General features: G+C 62.6%; 4 protein-coding genes across 10 annotated transcripts; 2 read left to right on the top strand and 2 right to left on the bottom strand.

The window, feature by feature from the left end:
* Nucleotides 1-125: 125 nt before the first annotated feature.
* LOC141577528 (ring finger protein-like) lies at nucleotides 126-2,312 on the bottom strand. The gene has a single exon (XM_074362748.1). It carries the CDS (start codon nucleotides 1,843-1,845, stop codon nucleotides 958-960), a length of 888 nt encoding a protein of 295 aa, XP_074218849.1. The 5' UTR covers nucleotides 1,846-2,312; the 3' UTR covers nucleotides 126-957.
* Nucleotides 2,313-2,464: 152 nt separating this feature from the next.
* On the bottom strand, nucleotides 2,465-11,127 carry NDOR1 (NADPH dependent diflavin oxidoreductase 1). Of its 4 annotated transcripts, none has more exons than XM_045520813.2 (14): nucleotides 10,881-11,127; nucleotides 10,464-10,492; nucleotides 6,447-6,544; nucleotides 5,407-5,505; nucleotides 5,242-5,331; nucleotides 4,931-5,140; nucleotides 4,528-4,649; nucleotides 4,192-4,412; nucleotides 3,990-4,097; nucleotides 3,678-3,792; nucleotides 3,454-3,600; nucleotides 3,236-3,354; nucleotides 3,062-3,156; nucleotides 2,465-2,977 (listed from the first exon to the last, which is right to left on the bottom strand). In XM_045520813.2, the coding sequence occupies exons 2-14, from the start codon at nucleotides 10,467-10,469 to the stop codon at nucleotides 2,833-2,835; spliced, it is 1,575 nt and encodes a 524-aa protein (XP_045376769.2). In that variant the 5' UTR covers nucleotides 10,470-10,492; nucleotides 10,881-11,127; the 3' UTR covers nucleotides 2,465-2,832. The 4 variants fall into 4 exon arrangements, with proteins under 4 accessions (XP_045376769.2, XP_074218844.1, XP_045376768.2 ...); XM_074362743.1 differs by having other exon boundaries at nucleotides 10,464-10,541; nucleotides 10,881-11,118; XM_045520812.2 differs by having other exon boundaries at nucleotides 10,464-10,541; nucleotides 10,704-11,096.
* TMEM203 (transmembrane protein 203) lies at nucleotides 11,127-12,688 on the top strand. The gene has a single exon (XM_010960598.3). The coding sequence runs from the start codon at nucleotides 11,389-11,391 to the stop codon at nucleotides 11,797-11,799; it is 411 nt and encodes a 136-aa protein (XP_010958900.1). The 5' UTR covers nucleotides 11,127-11,388; the 3' UTR covers nucleotides 11,800-12,688.
* A 2,190-nt stretch (nucleotides 12,689-14,878) lies between these two features.
* TPRN (taperin) lies at nucleotides 14,879-23,738 on the top strand. Of its 4 annotated transcripts, none has more exons than XM_074362738.1 (4): nucleotides 14,969-17,032; nucleotides 22,644-22,890; nucleotides 22,986-23,092; nucleotides 23,166-23,738. In XM_074362738.1, the coding sequence occupies exons 1-4, from the start codon at nucleotides 15,095-15,097 to the stop codon at nucleotides 23,373-23,375; spliced, it is 2,502 nt and encodes an 833-aa protein (XP_074218839.1). In that variant the 5' UTR covers nucleotides 14,969-15,094; the 3' UTR covers nucleotides 23,376-23,738. The 4 variants fall into 4 exon arrangements, with proteins under 4 accessions (XP_074218841.1, XP_074218840.1, XP_074218839.1 ...); XM_010960597.3 differs by having other exon boundaries at nucleotides 14,973-17,032; nucleotides 23,200-23,412; XM_074362740.1 differs by lacking the exon at nucleotides 22,644-22,890 and having other exon boundaries at nucleotides 14,879-17,032; nucleotides 23,166-23,412.
* The last annotated feature ends 145 nt before the right edge of the window (nucleotides 23,739-23,883 follow it).

Here is a 23,883-nt window from a genome sequence, read left to right as displayed (position 1 = left end):
GTCACTGTCAGATGTGAGGCCCCCAGGGCCCTGGGTCTGGCACTCAGACAACCTGGATTTGGGGAAGGGGCTCTGTCGCCTGGTTGGTGGAGGCAGGGTGATGACGATAAGGACTCAGGACACTGTCAGGAGCAGCTGTTTATTGACAGCATCTCTTGTGCTGGGCATAGGGCTCGGCGTGCCACCAACGAGCCCACGAGGGGGGTGCTGTGACTGCGTCTGTCTCTCAAATAAAGGCCCCAGGCTCAGCCATGGGGGGCTGTAGGGGAGTGAGGGTGCCTTCGGCCCCAGGGCCCGCCCTGGTCCCTTGTGGCTGAGGGGCATGTGCTGCCACTCTCCTCCACCCCTGGGGCTGCTCAGGGCCGCCACTTGGACCCCAGCCCGGCGGCAGAGGAGGCCCTTTGTGGGCCGGGCCTGTGCAGCAGGGGCCCTCCCCTCGGCTACCCTGACCTTGGAACACACACTTGACTCTCATCTGGAACGTGGGCTGGTGCCTGCCGAGGGCCCCACCCATTCCGAGCACTTGACCCAGGCCTCTGTTCATTTTTGTGTCCGCGGTGTCTGTGCCCCTCTTGCAGACAGGCCAGGCTGGAGAGCGGGGACAGCCCAGTGTCAGCATGGGGCCTGTCCCTCGAAGGGCACTTTGGGCCCTGGTCACAGACCTCCTCTGGTGCTGTCCTTAGGCACCACTGGCTAGCGTCTGGGCAGCAGGGCAGTGTGGAGTCTCCGGCTGGGTCAGAGGCTTCCGGGTGGCCCTGGGTCCGAGCCTTGGGTCTGGGTTGAAAGTTAGTGCCCTGATCGACCTTGGGTTCTTCAGCCTGGCCATCAGGCCTCAGCGCACAATGCTCCCCAGGCCCCACGGCTCCAGGGGCTGGGCCAGTCTGGGCCTCCCATCCGTTGGTGGCCACGGCTACCTCAAGCCCAGGCCGTGCTGGTGGCAGACCTGGCGGGCTCTTCTCAGCGGCCGGAGCCGTCCAGCAGCACGAAGAGCAGCCCCAGCAGCATGAGCGGCGTGAAGATGAGCAGCAGCCCCAGCAGCTCGAGGGCTAGCAAGCCCAGCAGCGCCATGCGGCGGGCGCAGGGCCCTCGTTCCCGCAGGGCCCAGAGCCAGGCACCCAGGCAGGGCGGGCAGGGCAGGAAGGGCAGGCAGCCTCGGCCGCCTAGGGGCCTCGTCAGGAAGCGCAGCTGGTAGCGGTGCTCTAGGCAGGCCCAGGGCCCGGGGCCCTGGAGGAGGGGCCCGAGGGGAGCAGCGGGTGCGGGGCGCTGGGGCCCGTCGGCCTGCAGCAGCTCCTCCTGCAGCCGGCAGATCTCCCACTCAAGCATGGGTGTTTTCTGGCGACACAGCGGGCAGCGCACCCGGCCCAGGTCGGCACTGGGGGCCGCGCCCAGCAGCCGGTGCAGGCAGCCTGCACACAGGTTGTGACCGCAGTTCAGCAGGGCCAGCTGGTGCTCGCCGGACCGGTAGGGCTCTGTGCAGACGGGACACTCCTCCTCCTCCCCCTGCTCCCCGGCCTGCTCCTCCTTGTCTTCGTCCCCGTCCTCTGTGGGGGCCCAGGGGCAGTCTATGACTGCTGCCCCCAGCAGGGGTTCACTGTCCAGAATCCTGGCACCATGGAGGTTCGCAGGGGCCCTGCTGTCTGACCCGTCGTCTGCCAGCACCTGGCACAGTGAATCCAGGTGCTCAGGGCCCAGAGAGGCCGAAGGCGGACCGGTGAGCCCAGAGCTGAGGTCAGTGGGGCCATGAGTGGGGGCCCTAGGGCACAGTTCAGGGGTGGCAGCCCCAGGGCAGGAGTCAGGATGGGTGGGCGGGGACTCCAGGGCTGCGATGGGGGTGGGTAGGGCCATGAAGTTCAGTGTGGCCCTCTGGGGCAGGGTCTGGCACTGACCTTACAGCAATGGCCGCCTCCTCCTGGCTTCGGGCCTCACTCAACGTGAACTTCACTTAGTCCCCAGCTCCTGGGCCAGCTCCTAGGCCCTACGTTCCGTCCCCAACAGGATCTGCCCCAGCCCCGCCCCAGGTTTGGGGATCTGTGTGTCAGGGAGTGACTGCCAGCCAGCCAGCCAGCCAGCCAGCCAGCCAGATTCTAGGTGGAGGCAGGGTGCGTAGGCCCGCCCAACTTCTTCAACAAAAATTCCCCTCCCAGGGGCGGGGACTCCACTCCCACTGGCACCCCATCTTGGGCCACGCCCCTCCCGGCCCAGGGCCCAGGGCCTCTGTTTTGGGGCCCGTGGGTTGGAGCACCCTGGCCTGGTGCCTCAGGCCTCCCGCTGCTTGGCTGTAGGGGCCAGAGCGGAGCCTGTATAAGGTGGGCAAACAGCTGGACCCCAGCACGTCAGAATCAGGCACCAAAGCGCCTGGCTGAGCGGCAGTATACTTGTGCCCACCCTGGGTGGGCTATTCCCATGCAGTGAGCTGTGGGCCCACCTCCCACCTGAGGACCCTGACAACACCAGGAGGAGCAGGTGGGAAGCAGCCACCCAGAGGCCATCATTTATTGTGGGGTCTGTCCTGGAACAGGGCGACGAAGGGGTGTGCTGCTGGGGGCCTCCTCCGGCCGCTCAGGTCCTAAGCTCTGGGTGGGGTGGTGCAGCCCAGGGCGCCAACCTGACCAGGACCCAGGAACCCTAGAAGTAGGGGAGGGGCAGACTTGGAGCCATGGAGTAGGGGTAGGCTGGGTGGTGGACAGGTAGCAGGGTCAGGGTGAGGGTGGGAGCTGAGTCAGCTGTAGTGCAGGTGGTCTGTGCAGAAGAGCTGACAGTCCTCCGGCTGGGATCAGACGGGGCCCCCCTGAGACCAGTGGCGGGAGTGGCCACGGCCAGCAGGACGACTCCTCAGGCCCACGTCTCCATCTGGAAACGCAGTGTCCGCTGGAGCCGGGCCAGGTAGGCGGCCGTGTCAGGGCCAGAGAGTCCGCCCTCCTCCTGGATGATGGACATCAGGGCGTCTGACACATCTGCCGGCATGTACTTGGCGTTGCTGGAGGGACAGGCAGGATAGGGCTCAGTGTGACCGGGTCCCGGGAGGACAGATTCCCACCCACAACCCACAGCCAGGACTCACCCAGCCAGGTAGAAGTGGGCCCCCTGGCGGTCCAGTAGCTCCCACACCAGCGGCCCCAGCTCCCGGAGCCGGTGCTGCACGTACACCTTCTGCTCCTGTGGGGCAGGGGGTGGGGAAGTGAGTCTGTGATCCTCCTGCGACCCCTCCCCCTGCCCCCACCCCCTACACCCCAACCTGCTCCCGGGAGAAGGCTGTGACAAGAGTCAGGCAGCCCTGCTTCTCCAGCTCCTTCCACTCGGCCTCCCAGTAGAAGTCTTGGTCCCGCCGGCGGCAGCCAAAAAACAAGATGTTTCCTGGGGAAGCATGGGACGGGGTTGAGGGGGCCCTCGAGCCTGGACTTGGGTCCTCAGGGCTCAGCCGGGCCTCCTCCCCACCCCAGATTGTGCGCTCACCAGTCTGACCCCGGGCCACACGCTCCTGGATGGCAGCTCGGAAGGGGGCCACACCAGTGCCAGGCCCTACCATGATCACAGGTATGTCTGGCGTCTGCGGGAACGTCAGGCCTCCAGGCTGCACCCACAGGGGCACCCGGACAGGTCCTTTTGGGGGAGGGAGGTGGCATGAAGAGCTTGGAGGCGCAGGGCCCAGCCCCAGACCTGCAGAGAGCTAGGGTCACCTTGCCCAGGGTCCAGGGATGCCAGCCAGGAGGAGCAGAGGCCCCGGCGGGGCTCCTTGAGGCGTGTCTGGTACTGCACCACGGCCACGAGGATCTGCAGCCTCGAGGGGTGAGCCTGGGGGAGGGGACAGTGGGTGCCCTACCCCACTGGGCTCCCCCTGCCTGCTGCCCTGGCTTCAGGCTCCAGGCACTTCACTCAGGCAGGGTCCCCGGGAGACACTGAGGGTTGTGGGCAGCTCACTGCCTGCACGCCGGGTCCTGCCGCCCAACAGGGATGCCCCAGCCCCAGCTCCCCGGAGGCCAGCTCCTCACCAGCTGAGAGGAGGCAACAGAGAAGGCCCGTGGCCGGATTGGGGGGATGAGGTCCAACAGGTAGTCTGGGGGGATGGCGCCAGCCGTGTGTGGGAAGTCGCACAGCACCTGGGCAGAGACAGCCTCAGGAGGGCTGCGGCCAACATGGCTGCACGCAGCTATGGCCCAGAGCCCAGGCCCGCCCGCCAGCCCCTGTCCACACCTCGAGGATGTTCCTGCGGGGCCGGGTGCAGTAGCTGTGCAGCTCCTCGTGGCCTTGGGCAGAGCTGAACTCTAGCAGCTTCTCCCGCTCCCGCTCGTGGGGGGACAGACAGGCCAGGAGCTCAAAGAAGGAGCGGCGGGGCACGCTGGTGATGTCCAAGTACCGGGACACGAGGCACTGCACGGAGCAGGGCTGGGGCAGCCACTTGGGGCAGGGGACATCTGCAGCAGGGAACGGAGGCCGTGGGGGCCAGGGACATGGGTGAAGGAAACAAGGTGGGCGGGGGACATGGGGGAAGGCAGAGAGGGGGCAAGGGTGGCGGCGGCTGGGGCTCACCTGGCTCCCGGGGCTGCAGAGTGAAGTGCTGGTCAGGTTCCAGGCCCAGCACCTGGCAGAACTGCCGGATGTGGCTGGCCGCGTTCTCAGGTTGGATCAGCACCACGTCCCCGGCCGCAAAGCTGTGTGGGAAAGCAGCCAGAGGGTGTGGGAAGGACACCGAGGGCTTGGGGAGGGCCTGCTTGTGGGAGGAGGGCGCTGAGAGCTCTGGAGAAACTGCAGAGGAGGGAAGCAAGTGTTGGGGGGGGGCGGGATGACAGTGGGGGGGTCCTCCCATCCCTGGCCTCTGTCTCCCCTCTCTGCCCTGCTGAGTACCTGCTTTGGGAGAGGATCTGCTAAACCCCGGACCACAGTCCCCCTTGCCTCGGCTGTGCCCTCCACAGGCCCCAGGACAGACCCTCACCTGAGCCCAGAGCCTGCGATGTCAAACTCGATCAGCCGAACATCCTGGAAGTGCGAGGGTCCTGTGACCCTCTGGTTGGCGACCATGGGTGCCAGGAACGGCTGTAGCTCTGAAGGGGGTCCCTGAGGGTCTGTCCTGGCCACACGCAGCTCCTCAGAGCAGGTCCTGGGGGCCTCCTGAAGGAACTGCAGGGTGAACTTGGAGGGCCAGCTGTGAGGAGGGCGGACACCTGTCAGACCTGGAGGAGTGGCACCTCGGGAGCCCCTGAGGCCAGGCCCAGCTTGCAGCGCTGACCCATGGCTCACACTTACGGGACTCCAGGTGGGTCAAGGGGCACAGGGTATGGCCCCAGCACCTTCTCCCACAGGTTGTGCAGCCAGGGGTCGATGGTGGCATCCGGCCTGCAGAAAGTATGAACACGCCAGTCTGGGGACCCTGTTCACGGCGGGTCTGTGGGAGGGCGTACCCACACTCACCCCAGCTCGTGCTGGTCATCGCCCAGGCAGACAGGCAGGAGGGCGCTGCCTCCGAGCTGCAGCAGCCGTCGGTACAGTTTCTTGGCCACAAAGTTGAACCTATGACGAGATGGAGAACGGTGTTGGCCTGGGCGCCCGGCTGGGGCGGAAGGAAAGTGCTTAGCTTGCTGCACGTGGTGGGGGGTCCTATGTCTTCCTGGGGTCACTCCCTGAATGACAGCTCCTCCTGGGGACACTGTCAGCAAGAGGGCCTCCTACCCCTCCCGTGGGTGCGCGCACCAGTGGTGACGATGGATGTCTCCATTACGCACAGAATAGAGTTCCAAAACGCCCCACAGGCGAGGGTCAGGATGCCACCCATTTTCTGTCCCGTTCATCTTGGTGCCCTCAGGCCTCATGCTGCGTCTGCCCCCTCCCTCAGCCTGTGCTTGGGAGACTTAATGCCCCGAGAACACAGAGTCCTCAGAATTTCTCTGGGAAATAACGCACGATACGATCTCTGCTTAGGACACAGGTGTGTCATGAAAACGTTAAAAGGAAAAAAGAAACACAAAGGCGGGCAGTCATGTGGCCATGCACAGGGAACTGGGGGTGGGGGCTTCCAGGGCCTGGGGTCTCTAGTGGCCACTGCCTGTTCACACGTCACTGTGTGTTCTCTGTGCCCTCTGTGAGCCCAAGTATCTCGGGAAAGGCTTTTATAAAAGAAGGGGGAGAGCCAGGTGGGCCTTTGTTGCCCTCAGTCACATACTGACAGGTAACACTGGCTGAGATCCTGGACGTCCCGTCCCAGACATCACCTCCTGCCCTGGAAGGTATGGCCCAAAGCCAGGCCCCCTCACTGCTGCCCTGCCAGCTTCCTGTGTGTGCCGCAGGGCCTCTGGCCGTGGAGGAGGTGCCCACCAGGGAGTGTCTGTGGGACTAGGACACGTGGCCAGGGTCACATCCCAAAATCTAGGGGGAGCCCTGGGGGTGCCAGGACACCTTGTCCCTGAGCCTGAGCACAGGCCCCGCTGGCCAGCAGCTGGCCTGCCCCAACTCACCTGGCATAAGAGGAGTCCCCGAGGCCCAGGACGGCGAAGTCCATGTGGCAGAGGGAGGCCGCCGGCAGGCTCCTCCGGAAGATGAACCTCCAGAAGTTCTAGAGCCAGAAGACACCATGTTCCAGGCTGGCTCTGTGCCGCCAGGGCCCAGGCAGGGAGAGGGGCTGCCTCCTGGACCATCCCAGGGCACCGCTCTCCTGCTCCTGAGTGGCTTTGTCATTAAACAGGACTTTTTTTTATTCTATCACAGTGGAAAGAAACTTGGAAAAAGGCAGAAGTTGGCAAAGGAGAAGCGAGCTGCCCCAGAGCCACCAGCACAGAACCGGGCGCCGCTCTGTCCTGGGCAGAGGGCGCCAGGAGGAGGCTGCAGGCTGCAGGGCCTTCACCAGCCAGGCCACCGTGGCCTGTGCTCCGCCTCCCTCCGAGGGAACACCTACCCTGAGGCAGCTCCCCCAGGGCCTGAGCAGCTCTCAGCTGCCAGCCTTCCACAACCTCTGGCCTGACAGGTCAGCCACCGAGGCCCGTCTTTGGTCCTCACTTCCCCCCAATCAGCGGAATTTTCTCTCCTTTGGAACTCCTCTCCCAGGCCCTGAGCTACCATCAGGCTACTCTGGATGCGCTCTCCACCCCCAGGGCTCCCGCTTGACCCGAGTGCTGGCTGAGGTCCACACCTGTCCCCTCTCCCAGGGAAACCCCACCTCCATGCGTCTAGCCATCCCAGGGGACCTGACACCAGACCCCCCGAGGTCCAAGCCCTCTCCTTCCCTGACCATAGGGTCATGCACTGGGCGGCCCCTGCTGCAGCGTGTCTCATTCCACACCCTGCCCTGGCCTCCCTGAGGGCCTACAGAGGCGCTTCTGAAATACAGCCCCACTTCGCCTTCGGCCTGTGGGCATCTGAGCCCTGAGACGCTGGCCCCTGCGTTCGGTCCCGACTTCGCCTCATAGCCCACCTCCCTTAGGCCTCCTGCCTCACTGGACAGAGGCCCGGTCGGCACGACTCCGGCCACCGGCCGTTGACTGCACCCTGGGCTCCTCAAGACCTTGGTGCACAGGCCACTGCTGGGGACCATGCCCACTCTGCCTCCCGAGACTCCCTGCTCACTCCTGCTGAGACCCTGTTTCCTGAGGGCTGCAGAGCCCCTCCAGGACGCCTCCTGAGAAGGGATCTTATGTCTGAAGATGCCTGGACCCTCCCTGCACACTGACCAGCAGACCGCTGGGGCACACATTAGGCTGAAGTCATCTTCCTCAAGAACCCAAGGTTTGCTCCGAGCTGGTCCAGATGGGCGGTGCTGCTAAGAAGCCAGTATCCCTCTGTGCCCTGCTCTGTCCTCCACCAGTCACCTGGGCACTCTCTGTCCCCAACAGCTGAAGCCCACATTCGACGTGAGTCACTGGGAGCTCTGCTCACGGCAGGCCCTTCCTGGGCACACGGCGGGCTCTCGGGCTGCAGACCCCTCTGTCCTTCAGTTTTGCTACTTTCCTTGATAATTCTCTCCCTGCTCCTCTTCCTGTTTTCAGGCTATGGAAGGGTCCTGGAACTCTGGTATCATGTTTCTTGTTTCCTACTTTTTTGTTACACTTTCTGGGAGAATTTCTCAACATCATCTTCTGATCTGTTATTTTAAATGGTGTTTCCTCTGCTCCAACTCATCCAAGTCTTGTGTTTTTATCCCAAGACCTCTCTCCCTTCACACGTGGAATCCTGCCTACTCTGCCTCCGCTCCTCTGGGTTCTGCTGTGTTTCTCTTGGTCTCTGTCTTTCCCAGGGGTCTTTCCTTGAAGAGTGTGTGGTGGTTCTTTGTGGCCTTTCTGCTGAAGAAGCTGAAGGGAGACTCCAAGTTCGGACCTGTCACCACTGGGTTTCATGGCTGGGAGATGGGGCAGGCCTCTGGCTGCCTGGGAGGACACGCCTGGCCGGTGTTATGAGGGCCATGACAAGGAGGCTGGGGGCTTCCTGTTCAGTGTGTGCCCAGTCCGAGCCTGGCCTTCAGCAGGAACTGTGCCCCTGAGCCCCTGGTCTGCAGCCTCTTGAAGGAGCCTCTGATCCATGCTGTGTGGGGGAGGGCCCCCACCCTGATCACCTCCATGGGGGTCCAGCCCCACACTCTACTCTGCTTTAGCCACCCTCGACCGGGGTGACTGTCACTACCTTTGTGCTGTTGGCTTCTGATGTCAAGTCTGCACCTCTGCCCTGACTGCCCAGCCCGCTGACCTGATGGAGGTCTTCACACCCCACCTGCCCCCATGCCCTGCGTCCTGGGCATCTACCATCCTCCTGCCTGTGATCTCCCCAGACTTGCCTCCTCTCCTGTCCCTCTTCCTGTCTACAGAGACCCCTCCTGCCTGTGCAGGGTCTCCCACCTCATCCCCACTCTGGTTCCATTCATTTATCTGCTTCCCTTCCCCTAACCACCACTTAAACCCACCTGAGTTCCTCTGTCTCATAAATACCTTCTATTTAACACCCTAGCCCCATTCACAGCCAGTACCTTTTTTGAACTGTTTAATGTGTACATGTTCTTCAAAGCTTCTCTTCTGAGGTCACAGTTCCTTTTGCTAATAAACTCCACCAAGCCTCTTAGGACATGTCTTACTTTGTTCCCATCCTCTCGAAACAGTCACCTCTCTGCCCTTGACCTTGGAGATGGTGTGCTTCGCCTTCCTACCGCTGGGCTGCTTTCCTCCCTTCAGGGCTTTTCCCCGCCTTCCACGCCCCGAGTGGTTAGGATGGCCTGTCCTGGGGGAGGGAGGAGCTTCCTTTGTCACACCTCCATATTTTGGTCACTGCAACATCTCCCTCCACCCAGGATCCTCACCGGAGCTCCAGACCCACACTGTGCATCTCCACCTGGACCACTTCTAGGCACCTCACCCTCCTTACTCTTATTTCTGTGCACAGAACTACCCCCCAACCCCAGTACCTGAGCCCAAATTCCTGTCTTGAATCCACCTCCTTTCTCATCTCAGAGATGGGATTCCATGTCCTAGCAATTCTACCGTCTCCTTCTTCTTCTTCCTTTTTTTTTTTAATTGAAGTGTAGTAAGTTACAGCATGTCAATTTCTGGTGGCAATTCTACTTTCTTAATGTCTCTGGAATGTGTCCGCTTTTCTCTGCTCTGCCACAATCCTGGCTCGCAACGCCAGGCTCTTGACTGCATTGTGTACCCCCCTGGTGTTGCTCTTGCTCTCCTACAACCTGTTCCCCCACTGCAGACAAGTGCTGATTCTGCTAGAACTTACGAACATGACTGTGTCACTCCATGGATTCTGGGGGCCTTCCTTTCAAGTCCATCTGCCTCGCTGTGGCGGCAGGGCTCCTTGGGATGGGGCCTGACTTCCTGCCTATCTTCTCCCCTCCAATCTCAATTCACTCCTAGGCTCGACCATCCTCAGTGACCTTCTGTTCTTCCCAGAGGCTGCTCCCTCTTTCCTGGTCCCTGGCAAGCCCCCACTTATCCTTCAGGACTTAATCTACACTCCTTTCTTCCAGAAAGCTCTCCCTGAAGCCCCAGATTGGGCTAGACAGCCCTTATTAATGCTCCCCTAACACACAACACTTTCCCCAGCAGCAAGTATTTCCTGGCGTTGTAACTGCCTGTTAAACTCTTGCTTTTACTATATTTTGGGCTCCACAAGGATAGTTATGTGATTACTGCATTCATAGCTGGATTCCTAGCACTAGATTACGCTTAAAATACAGTATGTGCTCAAAAGATGGTCAAAGAATTGAAGAATGTCCCCTAAAGGTCAAACAGTTTTGAAATACACACAAGACCCATACCAGATTTATATATAGGCCTGAAAAAATAGGAAAGCTTAAAATGGTGGCCTGGGAAGAGTTTATTAGGGAGGACAACCAGGGCCCCCAGCTCCACCCAAAGATATCCTCCCAAATCCACAGTTAATGTGCAGCAGCCACAGGAGGGCATCTGTTTATTGTGCTTCTTCCTAGGCAATGAAAATGGGGATCTGAGCTCCCGAGAGAGATAGCCACCTCAGGTCAGCCTTACCTTCATGTTGTCAGGGGGGTCTCCTTGGCCTGTAGTTGCACAAACAAATATCACCAGGGGCTCATTAATCAGATTCACCTCAACAGAAAAACACACATGTAAGGCCTCAGGCTGTAACGGCCAGGCATCCTCCCAGCAGCCTGGCTCCCTCTCCTTCACATAGGGTGACGGGGCAAAGGGACTCCGCGCACACCCGCGAGCGCCGGGATGCCTTCTCTCTTTCAGGCTCCACCCGCCTACCTTGCCCCCTCCTCCATGTGCTACGCTGTCCGCTGTTCCCACCTTCCCCGTCCCCTAAATCCGCCGTAATGGAAGGGCCTGCTCTCAGACAAAACGCGGCTCCCTGAGGTCGAGGACTTTAAGGGCCGGCGGCCCGGGTCTGCTCGGTCTCCCCTCCGAGGCCCAGGGAGCCCTCACCACCGGGTAGGAGTCCAGGGCCTGCACCCGGCAGCCGAGCCGCCGGCGCCGAGCCTCGCGGCCCAGCCTCTCCGATACATCCTGGGCTGTGCCTGTCTGGCTGCCGAAGAGCACCAGAAGTCGCGGGCTCGGCATCGGGGCTCGCCCCAGAGAGCCCTGCATTCAGGGACCCTCCCAGCAAGCAACTCCCACAGGCCCCGGCGGCCGGCCCCGGCTCCGACTTCCGACTTCCGGCATTGACCGGAAGTGACGCCTTTGGGCCGCGCCCGGCGGGGCATGGCGTCCGAACAAGGCGGGCGTCCGCTGGCGGCCAGTGCTGGGTCCCGGGCCGGGGCCGGGGGATCGGCGGCGCGCCGGGGCCGAAGGCCGGGGCAGGCGAGGTCGCTCCCTGCCTCTCGCACGCCGCGGCTGCGACGGCGGCAGGTGCCAGTGAGGCCCGTGGGGAGTGGAGGCGCAGCCCGGCGGGTGGGACGCTCGGCCGGGCCCTGGCCCGCGCTCAACCGGCGCGATGCTTTTCTCGCTCCGGGAGCTGGTGCAGTGGCTGGGCTTCGCTACCTTCGAGATCTTTGTGCACCTGCTGGCCCTGTTGGTGTTCTCCGTGCTGCTGGCCCTGCGTGTGGACGGCCTGGCTCCCGGCCTCTCCTGGTGGAACGTGTTCGTGCCCTTCTTCGCTGCTGACGGGCTCAGTACCTACTTCACTACTATCGTCTCCGTGCGCCTCTTCCAGGACGGAGAGAAGCGTCTGGCCGTGCTCCGCCTTTTCTGGGTCCTCACGGTTCTTAGCCTCAAGTTTGTCTTCGAGATGTTGTTGTGCCAGAAGCTGGTGGAGCAGACTCGGGAGCTCTGGTTCGGCCTGATCACGTCTCCGGTTTTCATTCTCCTACAGCTGCTCATGATTCGCGCCTGCCGGGTCAACTAGCCTCGCAGAGGACATGCTGGACCCCAACCTGAGGACCCTCTTCTGCCGCATCAGAGGAGAAGTCTGGGTCTGAAAGCCAGCTTGTGCCCTGCTGAGCGCCCAGTTTTCTCTATACAAATCATATCTCAAATTGTTTCCTCAGCAGGGCTAAAAAGAGCAGCCTTGATCTTTAAAATGTATTCTCTCTTATTTCATGCTTTGAATAGCTAATCCTGGATTGAGATCCTAAGAAGGGCCCCAGGCCAGACAGTCCTGAACTCATCTGACAGTTGGAAACTGCATACAAGTAAAATGTCCTGATGGACTCTTGAGTATTTTCATGGATCCTGGGAAAGTACCCCCATGCAAAGGCTGCAAAGCTGGACTCGGGGGGTCCTCTGGCCAGCAGCACTGACCTGAGAGCTAACTAACCCCATCCCTTCAGACAAGACTTCCTTAGATGCTTGAGCTCTAAAAAGTTGTAAACCAGCTTGTGTCTTCTCCTCTGTGCTACTGGGGAGGAGAGCCCTTTCTTCATTCCAACCCAGGCAGACAGGAATATGTTGAATAAGCATGATTGGGACCCTACCTGGAGAACTGTCGCTGGAGAAAAGAACTTGTTTTCATGGTGCTGCTCGGCTTCCTGTCCCAGCAGTTTGCAGTATCGCGACTTTCCCACCACCTTGTGGCCGGCGCTGTTAGTGCACCTGAGACAGATGTAGGCCTCCTTAAGGGACCAGAGAGGAACAGGTGCTCTGATGCTCACAGGACTTGAGACCTACAAATGAGAAGTTTGCAAATGACTTCAGCCCACGTTAGTCAGCCTGAGGTCTTTGGTCTGATGCCAGGCAGGTGCCAAATGAGAACATTTGCTGAGATAAAAATAAAATAAGAGAATGTTTTGCTGAAATGCATAGTGTTTGCCTGACCTCTTGAGGGTGAAACACAATGAATGCTGAGATGCCCCCTGCTCTGTCGTGGCGCTGGTTACAGAGCTGAGGTTGTAAGGAGGGCTGGAACTTGGCTAGAGTTTCATGGGCAGATGGGGGGCAGTTCCCCCAGAGAATCCTGGCTTCCTGCCTGGGGAGCCAGGGTGATGACAACACGGGGGAGGCCTGTGTTGAGAACCTGCCAAGTAGTTTGTGTGATATTGGAATCTTGGCTCTTAGCAGTGTGGTCTTTGTGGGCCTTGCTGATCTGCAGAGCAGGGGTCAGCAAACTGTGGCCTAGTGCCTGTTTTTGTACTGCCCATCAGCTAACGAAGATGTTTACATTTTCCAAGGTTTGTAAGAGCAAAGAAGAATCTGACAGCGACCGAGGGGCTGCGGTGCACAGGGTCTCAGTCTTGGCTCTGCTTGACAGCGACCCGTGGCCTGTGGTGCACAGGGCCTCAGTCTCAGCGCTGTTTAACAGTGACTCGGGGCCTGGTGCACAAGGTCATCTGACAGCGACCTGGGGGCCTGGTGCACAGGGTCATCTGACAGCCACCTGGGGCCTGGTGCACAGGGCCTCTCAGTCTCGGCGCTGCCTGCCTTTTAGGTTGGATCGTTCTTTGTTGGGGGAGGGGGAGGAGGGGTGCTGTCCTGAGCACTGTGGAAGGTTTAGCGGCATCCCTGGCCTCCACTCACTAGATGCCAGTAGTACCCTTCACTTAATGACAGCCCAAAATCTCCAGACGTTGCCAGGTCTCCTGGAGGAAAACTGTCCCGGGTAGGAACCACTGGGCTAAAATATTTGCTGTCTGGCCCTTTACAGAACAAGCTTGTGGACTCTAATTCTAGCGAAGCAGCTTTGTGACCCTTTTCCTGGGATGGTTGCCGTGTGGCATGGAGACCACTGAGATGCCTGAGCTGGAGACTAGTCTGGTTTGTCCCCCTGCTACGAGAATGTCTCCTACCCAGGATTGGCATAATGTGTCAAAACCAGATACAAGCTGACCATTGGGAGTGGGTTTCCTTCTATTATTTTTATGTTGTGTGTTTCGTTGTTCCCTCGTTTTATTGTGGTGGCTCAGAATTAGGTAATCCTGTCGGCATAGCGTGAGGAGCATTAGAAGGACTTAGCTCCCTCTGGAAAGGTGATTTGAGGAGAGTCCTGAAGGAACACTTGAAAGGTTGAAACCCAGTTTCTCTTCTCCAGCTTAACAGACAGGGCTGTTAAAGTAGTGGTAGCTGTAGGCTGCCATGGGAGCCACCAGCTGAGAAGGGCATGCCAGGTTGAGACCAGCCCCTGGGCTCTGCAGAGCCCCATGGGCTCGTGGAGCCTAGTCCCTGAAAGGGGAGGGGCATGAGAGGCAGTAGTGTCATTACTGAACAGTTGCTGACTGTAGGGCAGGTAACAACTGTGCTCAAAGAATTTCCCTTCTCTCCTTGTGTCCAACAAACCTGAAAGAATGTGGTGGGCACTGTGCAGCCCTCCATGGGAAGTAAGCTTCCTTATGGCAAGCGAGCAGAGCAGCTGTGCCCTCAGGGTCAGTGGCACTCCTGCCAGTCTTGGGATGGGGGCGATTCAGCAGATGAAGAAGGAGTAACATGGAAAGGCAACGGTGCAATACACGCCCTGGCTTTTGTGGCTCTGTCTGCATTGGAGAGCTGTGGCCCTGCTTGTGGCCCTTCCTCTGTACCTACTCACAGCTTCTGCACTGCGGTCCGTGTTTGGTGGGCCCTGGATGACAAAGTGTGGGCAGAGCTCACTTGTCTGAGCAACAGAGTGGATTCTGGGGGTTGGGCAAAGGCTAGGGATTCCTGAGAAATTTCTCAGCACTGGGTACGGCTCCCGCATTTGGCATCTCCGTTAAGTCCCGTAGGGGACCGAGGACCGCAGGTGGGCAGTCCCTCGCCCGAGAGGGACCAAGACCGGGAGGCGGCAGGCCGGTGTGTACAGCCGGTGCACTGCCTACGGGAGCGGGACAGCCTTCTGGTCCTAGGATGGCCCTTCCTTCACCTAGCTTTCTGGAGAGGGGTAATAGGCGGGCTGAGTGCTGGCACGAAAAGGAAGGACTGAGCCCGGTCAACGGCACCCGCCACCAGGTGTCCAGGGGTATAGGTCCGCCGGCCGGTCAGGGCCCGCCTCCTCCGGGCACCGCCCCGCGGCAGCGGCGGGCCGAAGGAGCAGAGGCGGAAGTGGGGGCCTCCAAAGAGCGCTGTGAGGCGTAGGGGGCGTGTCCAATGGGGCCTCCCCAATGGGGGCCGGCTCCGGCGACGGGCGCTGTCCAGTGAGGTCTGCGGGAAGACGGGGTCGGGAGAGCTCTCCAATCAGCACCGCCGGCCATCCTACCCCGCCGTAGGTGGGCCCTCCGGGTGCGGGGCGGGTCTGAATGGGCCTCTTCCAATGGGCTGAGGCCAGAGGGGCGTGGCCGGGGCGCGAAGACCGGCGGCGGGCGGTGGCCGCAGTTCCCGGTGCGCGCTGGCTCCGGCAGCCGCTCGGCAGCATGGCTGGTTTGGGGCGGCCAGGCCCGGGCCCCCGCACCGCGATGCCTGCCTGGAAACGGGAGATCCTGGAGCGGAAGCGGGCCAAGCTGGCCGCCTTGGGTGGAGGCGCGGCGCTGGGCGCCGAAGCTGGCGAGGCGGAGCCCGCGGGGCCTGCCGCCGAGAAGCTGGTGCTGGCGGAGAGCTTGGGCCCGCTGCGCGAGAACCCGTTCATGCGGCTCGAGTCGGAGCGGCGGCGAGGGGCGCGGCGCGGCGGCAGCGCGGGCGCGGCGGGGCCGGGGGTGCGGCCGGCTGAGCAGCTGCTGGAGCTGTATCGCCTCGTGCCGGGCGTGCGCACCATCCGCGCGGACAACATCCTCATCATCGAGTCGGCTCCCGGCTTCCCGCCGGCGCCAGCACCCGCGTCCGGCCCGGATCGGAGCCCCAGCCCGGCCGCCCGCATCCGCGCTGCCGAGGTACTCGTGTACGAGGCACCGCCGCCTCCTGGCCGCGTGAGCCGCCTGCTCCAGAAGTTCGACCCGCCGGTGGTACCGCGCCGTCGCGGGAGCCCGGAGCGCGGGCGCCCCGCGCCTCCGCCCTCCCCTGGCCCCGCCGTCCCGCGCGTGGGCGAGCGCGCCGCCTGCTTGGAGCCCGAGGTCCGCGTCGCAGGTCCCGGCCCCGGGCCCCGGCGCAGCGACTTCCTGCACAAGACCAGCAGCAACTCCTTCACTGTTCATCCTCGAGGTCTGAACCGCAGCGCGGGCACTCGCCAGCTCCCCAACGGGCCCGCATCCTTGGAGTCCCGGGCCGGCGCTGCCAACGTTCTCGCGGGATCCGCGCCTGGGACGGGCGAGTGGAAGCCAAAGGTGGAGTCCGAGGAGGCCCCCGCCCACCCGTCCCCCAGTCCCGGGACCCCCAGTGCCACTCCAGCCGCGCCCCCGGCCTTGCTCACGCCCAGCCCTGCCAGTGCCACTCCCAGCCAGCGCCAGTGGGTCTCCTCGGCCACCAGCGCCAACGACTCCTTCGAGATACGGCCGGCCTCCAAGCCAGACGTGGACACGATCCCCACTGGGGACCTCCAGGCCCGGGCCCTGGCCAGCCTTCGCATGAATTCCCAAAACTCCTTCGTGTTCATCCCCAAGTGCAAGGCTTCCGGAGCCCACCCTGGGGAAGGGAGGCAGTCTGTGGGGCCTCCAGAAGGAGAGCTTGGCTGGGCCTCCCAGCAAGAGCGTGAGGCCCAGCAGGTGCCTGGAGAGGATGGTGTATTTGTCTGTGGGAGGAGCCCCTTGGAGGCTGAGGAGGGGGGCTGCCCCAGGCCAGCCAGTGCCCTTGTGGACCCGGCTGTTAGGTGGCAGAGGCCATCCTCACCACCCCCGTCCCCACTGGACGCCACTGAAGCTGAGCCTACCCAGGGCTTCAGGATTCCCGGCTTGGCCGAGAATGGTGGGGAGCCTGGGAGGCCAGGGCTGCCGGTCACCTTCATTGACGAGGTAGACTCGGAGGACGAGTTCCCCCAAGAAGCCAAACTGCCCTGCTCCGGGGCTGGTGGGCCTCCCCAGTACCACCCACAACCCACCAGGCCTGAGCAGTCCACTTTGCTCCAGCACCGAGGGAGCAACACGTTCACAGTGGTGCCCAAGAGGAAGCCAGCGGCCCGGCAGGCCAATGGGGAGGCCAGGCCTAGGGAGGCTGAGGAGGAGGGGCCAGGCAGACTTTCGGAGCCACCTGCTGCCCTGGGGACAGCACTGAAGAAGCGTTACCCCACCGTGCATGAGATTGAGGTGATTGGCGGCTACCTGGCCCTGCAGAAGTCCTGCCTCACCAAGGCTGGCTCCTCAAGAAAGAAGGTCAGTGGTGGGGCAGAGTCACCAGCAGGGAGGGGGCGAGGTGATGGGTCACAGAGCTGTGAGTGTAGCATGTACCTTGTTCCCAGGACACCTAGCCTGGGTGTGGTATAGCTTCTGTGTGGACAGAGGGGAGCTGGGGCTGGTGGCCATGCAGGCTCCAGGGGAGGCTGAGTTGGCAGGGAATCTCTGGTCTGGATTCCAGTGGAACCCTAATGACCCTGGGCCCATGGGGACAGCTTGCCTGCTCTGTACCTTGAGAGGCTGGTGGAGAGAGTCAGTCAAGCCAGTGCCAAGTCTGCCTGTTGGTTCCTGAGGCTCTGTCTGGAATTGGCTGGGCAGGCCTGTCCCATCGTTGGTCCAGCTGTTGGCCCTGCCCTCATGTGGCTTTGAGGGGGTAGCCTGGCATGTTCTTCTGGAGTCTTGGCCTATGCGAGTAACAGGTGCCAGGATGGAAGGGGAAAGGGGCAGGAGACCTTTGATTTGGGTGGGGTCAGATTCCTACCTCCCTCTCAGCCTAGGGGCACAGCACTGGGAGCCGCTCAGGATGGCTCTCAGCTCCCAGAGGCATAGTGGCCCAGAGGTTAGCAGGACTGGCCTCTTGGGAGTGTTTATCCCGCTCCTGGTGTGTGCCAGGCCTGTCTGAGCCGGGGTGTGATGCTGGGCTGTGCTGAAGACACTCCCCTCATTGGGGGGGAGAGACTTTAAGCCAGAGAGAGCCCCAGGTGCAGGGCCAGGAGCCCTCTTGGAGCCTCACTCTCCCAGCAGGGCTGCCTGGTGGCCTGGAACCCTCTGGGCACGAGGAAACGTTCCTCAGATTCTTCCTAGTCACTCTAGCAGCTAGTTCCTCAGTCTGGCCCTGGGGCAGATTCCAAGGCCATCCCCACATGACTCTAGTCAGCAGGCGCACTGGGCAGATGCACCTTCCCCTGGAGCCAAGATGGTGCCTGGCCGGCTTCTCCTGTGGCTGCCCACACCTAGGCCAACTTTGCCCCCAGCCTGTTTCCTTGGGGCAGTGGGGGTGATGTGCCCTGTGTCACCAGAGCCCCTTACCTGCTGTTCTGCTGTTGCTGTCTACTAAGACGTGCCACCTCCTTCCTCTGCTTCCTTTTGACTTCCTGCCTCAGAGTTGGCCTTGGCCCTTCCCTCTCTCCCTGTATCACCTGCCCCTTCTTGGGTGAGGGCCTTGGCCCTCCTGCCAGCTCCATCTGCCCCATCGGGCATCCACGCTCATCGCCCACAGTGCTTCCGGTGGCCCCACCCCCACCGTCCTGCGTGCCTAACCTTGCCTCACCCTCTAGGCAGTGCTGTGGTCAGCCAGTAGCCATGGTCACCAGCCCCACCCCCTGTCCTCTCCACCTTGCCTGCTCCTCCTTCTGCTTCCTGACCCTTGACCGTGGATGCTCTGGGAGGCCGTCCTTTCCCACATTGGCCTCAGGCAGTGGAGGTGATAGTGCTCCCTGCTTGGTAGATGAGGCTGCGGGGGCCGGAGGAGGTCATGGAGCTTGAGGGGCAGGAACCAAGTGCAGCTGTTCGAGGCCCTGTCCTCACCTGGCTGCCCTTATCCTGTGAGCCCGGCTGCTTTCTGGGACTGGAGGGCTGCGGCCTTAAGCCTGGTCATTCTCTTCCCAGCTGGGGTCAGAGCTATGGGGGTCACTTGTGGCCAAGTTGGGGTTAAAAGGTCAGGGCAGGGTCCTGATGGTGGTTGGGGCAGGAAGACGTGATAGGAAGAAGCAGGCCGGGCTCCAGTCTCCATGCCAGCCTGTGTGGTCGGGGGTCCAGATGGATGAGGCCTGGCATGGCCAAGCGGCCTGGCTAGGGCCCTGCCAGAGCATCGTGAGCTGCTAGGGGTGATTTTCTGCCTGGGCACGCACCAGCTGCCCTGCCCAGGAAGAGCCTGAACACCTGTTGGGTGGGATGGAGGCATGCGGCTGCCCAGCCATTCAGGGTGACCTTGGGCTGCCCTTGGGCTCTGCCCATTCCCTGTTGTCCCACTCGCCTGCTGCTCCTCCAGGCCTCGGGCTGAGGGTCTTCATCCTCACCCAGACCACCCCTGCCAGCCTGTGATTTGGATCACCATCCTGTTCCTCCAGTCCCACACTCCAGGGACGTGGTGGCCTGGAGGCCAGCAGGACCTCAGGGGCCACCCAGGACAGTGGTGGGAGGCGCTGGTGCCTTTTCCCGGGGGCAGGTGGGGTGCAGCTCTCTAGGGGTGGAGCCTTCCCCTAGGATGGCACCTCAGTGGAGGGCGCAGTGCTCTCACCTGGCCTTGGAGGGCTGCCGCCCTGCCCTGGGTGGTAGGGGCGCCCAGCCAGCCAGGCACACATCCCCACTTAGTTATCTCTTGGCAGAATTGCAGCGGCCCTATCTCCCTACCTGGATGGCCAAGCTGGCTGCTGCAAGGCGCTGCCGCCGCGCCCCCTCTTGCCCCTGCCCCTCACTGTCCCAGTGGCCGGGGCTGTCCCACAGCCCTCCACACCTGCCTCCTGTGGGGCTGGCGCTGTGGGCGTCTCCCCTTTGTGAGGTGCCGGCTGGCCAGGCTCCTGCCTGTCTGGTGGCTCCTTCCCCTCCTGTCTGCCCTCCTCACCCTCTTCCCTTGGTCCTCTGCCGAGCCCAAGCAGGCCACGTCCCCAAGGCTTGAGCCTCAACACTGAGCCATTATCCTCACCTGCGGTGTAACAGCCACCCCCACGCAGACCACTCTGGTCCTCAGACCTCCCCTCAGCCCATGCTGCTGCCCTCAGGGCCTGCTCCGCACCTGCTCTTCCCCGGGATGCCGCTGCCCCTCCTGCGTGCAGCTGCATCTCCTCTCTGTTCTCCTTTTTCACCCTTTCTGCTCCCCAGCCTTTTCCTGCAGGCCACCCCACAGTGGTCTTTCTAGAGCCCCAGGACCACCGGAGCCAGCCTGGGCCTTCTGCCACTCAGCTTCCCCACCAGCGGGGGCCTGCCCTGGGCTGGGGGCTGCCCTCGACCCCGGGCATCCCACCTGGTGGCTGTGAGAGCTTTGCAGGGACTGCGTGGGGTGGTCCCGCGGGCCCCTGAACTCAGGCTGAGTGGGGGATGGGAGCAGGCTGGGGAGTGCAGGGTGGGGCAGATGTTCAGCCCAGCCTGGGGCTGGTGGAGCCCAGCTCCCAGCCCAGAGTCCAGGGTGGACGCCCTTCAGTAACCCAAGCTGGGCGTGCATAGGCAGGGTGGGGTGAGGGAACAAAGGGTGCTCTTCCCGTGAGAGGCAGGAAGTAGGCCTAGCCAGGACCCACCTGCTGGCTGCACCTTGCAGCGGGCAAAGTCCCCAGGAGCTGAGTGACAAGGTGTGTACAGGCGCCAGCTCCTGGCCACGCCCCCTCCCATTCTGTCTGCCTGGGGTCTGGAGGCTGGCCCCTGCCCATAGCATGAGTCATGGGATGTCCTGTGACCCACAGACTTGCACTCAGAGGAGGGAGACCTGTGAGCCTAGCCGGGCGGGCTCATTCAAGGAGCCTGGAGATGGAAGGGGAGGTGGGACGTGACCTGGGCCCCGGGCCCCAGCTGGGTGCAGACTGGCCTGTGAGCACTGCCCTGTCTCTGCCTGGCCAGGCTGTGCCAGGCTCGGTGCCTGTCCTCACCCAGCCCCCTCAGCCTCGCTGCTAGGCGCTGGTCACGTGGACTAATGAGGGCATGTTAATCCAGCCAGGGCCTGGCAGCTGGCCCTACCCGCCTCTTCAGTGGCGGGGGATGGGCCTAGGGGACTCCAGGTCATCAGGGACAATGCCGCATGCCCAGGAGCACCGTTCCCTGCAGGGACTTGGGGCACGGGGACATCCCTGTGCTGGTGGCCCCATCCTGCCTTGGCTCCTCCTGGGGTCTCTGTCCCTGCGTCCCAGAGGTCCAGGGTCCGAGGGGCCAGGTGACTCCATCCCTGGGCTGGCTGGCAGCAGGTGGGCTGCTGCAAGCTCTGGTGATCACCCATGCCAGGCCTCTGCCCTGCTTGGCCTCCTGTGGCGGCAGCTGGAAGTTCGGGTAGGGTCCGCTTCAGGGCAGGGCAAAGTGAGGGGGCAGCACACCTTTGAGAGAGAGGAGCGAACGTCTCAATCCTGGTTTTGCCCACCTTGGTGGTGGTCTGCCAGTCTGCTCAGGTCCCTGACTGTCCGTCTGTGCAGATGGCCAGGTCAGGGGGAGCTGTGGCTGTGCTAGTGGCTTGCGCGGTTAGTGTCCGTGTGGGAGCCGTGCTGAGACGGGGTGGTCCGGGAGAGCAGTGGGCCCTGGAGGTGCCCATGGCAGTGTGGGGCTGTGTGCACACGTGTGGCTGTGGGGGGAGCGTGGCGGCATGGCAGGAGTGTGTGCCCTTGTTTCTGGATGCTGGCACTACGGAGCGGGGCATCCTGCTCCTGGCTGGCCTGCTGTGTGTCCCCTGGGGCCAGGGCCCTTCTGCCGCCCAGGGCTGTGAGCCCAGCCCTCCTGCAAGGCCCCTGCCCGTCCTGCTGTCCCTGGGCCCCCAGATTCTTTGCCTGAGGGCCTGGCTCCTGCCTCTGGCTCCTTCCAGGGGAAGAGGAGGAACTTGAGCTGGCTGCCGGTGTCCTGTGCCCTGGAGTTTAATATTTCGAGCTCCACCGGGGCTGCTCCCATCTGCTGCAGGCGGGCAGCTCTCATGTTCATTACCGACCCGCGGGGCCTGGCTGAGCCTTGCTGAGCAGACCTCGAGGGGCGAGTGGCTCTGGTGGGGAGCCTAGTCCCGGGGCGCCGAGGGCGAGGATCCTGACCCTCAGAGCCTGTGGTCCCCCTGCTGGTGCCTGTTCCCACTGCCCCTCAGAACCAGCAGCCCAGTCTGGGCTCCGAGGCCACGGAGAGGGGGAGGATTTGCCTGGGCATGAAATTCTGGAGCCTGTAGGGTGGGCAGTGTGGACGGGGGCCACATGGGCAGCTCGGGTGGGAGGAAAGGGTCACTGGTGCAGCCCCGAGCTTCCTCTGTCTCAGGCTGTGAAATGTGGTGACAGCACTTGGTGCCAGCTTCCTGGGGCTGGCACATGGTGACCACCTGGCTTCAGCACTTCGCTGGGCCCTTGGGGTCCTGGCTCTGACTCTGCTGGTCCCTTGCCCAGCAGCAGCGGTCCGTGTGGCGGGCAGGATCGTCCAGGTGCCCGGCTAGCTGGGATATGAACTTGGCCCTGGAGAGAGGCCCCTGCCAACAAGAGGAGCTTCTGGAAGCTAAGGCTGTGGGCTCCGCTGGAGACATAGGCCTCCCGCAAAGACAGGGGCTCCGAAGTGCAGCCTCACCTGGACCCTGCTTCCCTGAGAAGGCAGACCTCCAATCCTGGGAGGGGCCTTTCTGGAAACCCCAAGGCTTTGGGCTCCTGGTGTTGGCTGGGGTCTGCTCCTTGGGAGGGGTGGGCCACTGAGGGTGATGTGATCCTGGGGTTGGAGACAGGGAGGGGTGGCCCTGGGCCTGCACACGCTGTGTTCTCTGGTGAGGGGCAGCCCCCCACCTCTTGCAACCTCTGAAGGGCTGATGGTGGGTTTTGCTCCTGCACCCCCCACTGCACGCTTTGTGGGTCGGGGTCACCGCACCCGGCTCTGTCTGGCTGGAGGAGCCCTAGGGGCCGGGCAGCAGGGCCTTGGCTGACGTGCCTCCTGCCCCTAGATGAAGATCTCCTTTAACGACAAGAGTCTACAGACCACATTTGAGTATCCCCCAGAGAGCTCCCTGCAGGAGGAGGAGGGAGAGGCTGAGGAGAGCGAGGAGGAGGAGCAGGAGGAGGAGGAGGACGAGGAGGAGGGGTCCGGCTCAGATGGGGCCGCGGAGCAGCCCTTCATGCTCTTCCTGCCCCGAGCCTCGTTTGTGAACAGCGCAGGGCCTGAGAACCCTCGGCCGCCAAACGGCAGCTCAGGTGGGTGCCCACCTGTTGGGATGGGTGGCCCTGTGGGAGCCTGGGCCACATGTCCACGCATCCACACATCCACCCATGTGCCACTTGGCCCGCAGGACTGTCCAGCTACACTCCAAAACACTCCATGGCCTTCAGCAAGTGGCAGGAGCAGACGCTGGAGCAGGCTCCGAGTGAGATGGAGCCACCGTCCAAAGAGGTCATGGTGAGCAGGGCGGGGCGGGGCGGGCAGATGCCCAGGGCGGGGGTGGAGGGGGGTTCTTTAAAGTCTGGACCAGCCCCTTTGGCTGCCTCTGTGCCTTTCTCTTTCAGCTCACCCCTGCCAACCAGAACGACCTCTCGGACTTCCGAAGCGAGCCAGCCCTGTATTTCTGACTCCGGCCCTACCAGGACGGGCAAGGCTGAGCCCCAGTGGTGGGGCCCCGGGAGTTGGGCAGTGCCTGAGAGCACCACACTCATTCTGCACCCGCCCTCCCCCACCGCCCTGACCTGCCAGGCCCTGCCTTCCCAGCTCGCACTCTCTCTTCCTGAGGTCTCAACCAGGCTAGTAGTAGGGACTTGATCCTTAGGAACCTGGCACAGCTTCTTCCTATGGGGCTGTCTGGGTCTCGTTCCCTGACCCTCGTTTGGGGACACTGCCTGTGAAGGAGGGGTGGTGTCCTGCTAGACACCGTGCCCAGTGGCTGTCAGGTGTGTCCAGGGTGGGGGGCTGACCCGGCTGCCTGTCCTCTGTAGGACTGCAAGGCCCTAGCCCACACCCCCAGCATGAGCCACTCCGCTTCTGGTGAATGGGAAGTCTTCCCGCCTCTGCTGATGGACTCAATAAACAGCACTGGACGAGGCTGCCTCCACCTTCCCTGCATGTTCTTCAGGCTGAGAAGGGGGAGCAGGAGTGGGGTCTGCTGGGCTACATGGAGGCACTGGCAGTGGGGAGGAGGCCACCCACACGGTGGGACGGAAGCCTAGCTTGCACTTCTGTGCCCGGGGGAGCCTGCC

The sequence above is a fragment of the Camelus bactrianus genome, chromosome 4 (assembly GCF_048773025.1).
Source record: "Camelus bactrianus isolate YW-2024 breed Bactrian camel chromosome 4, ASM4877302v1, whole genome shotgun sequence".
NCBI lineage: Eukaryota > Metazoa > Chordata > Mammalia > Artiodactyla > Camelidae > Camelus > Camelus bactrianus.
The sequence above is the reverse complement of the archived record's forward strand: the minus strand, read 5'-3'. Positions and strand labels throughout refer to the sequence as shown.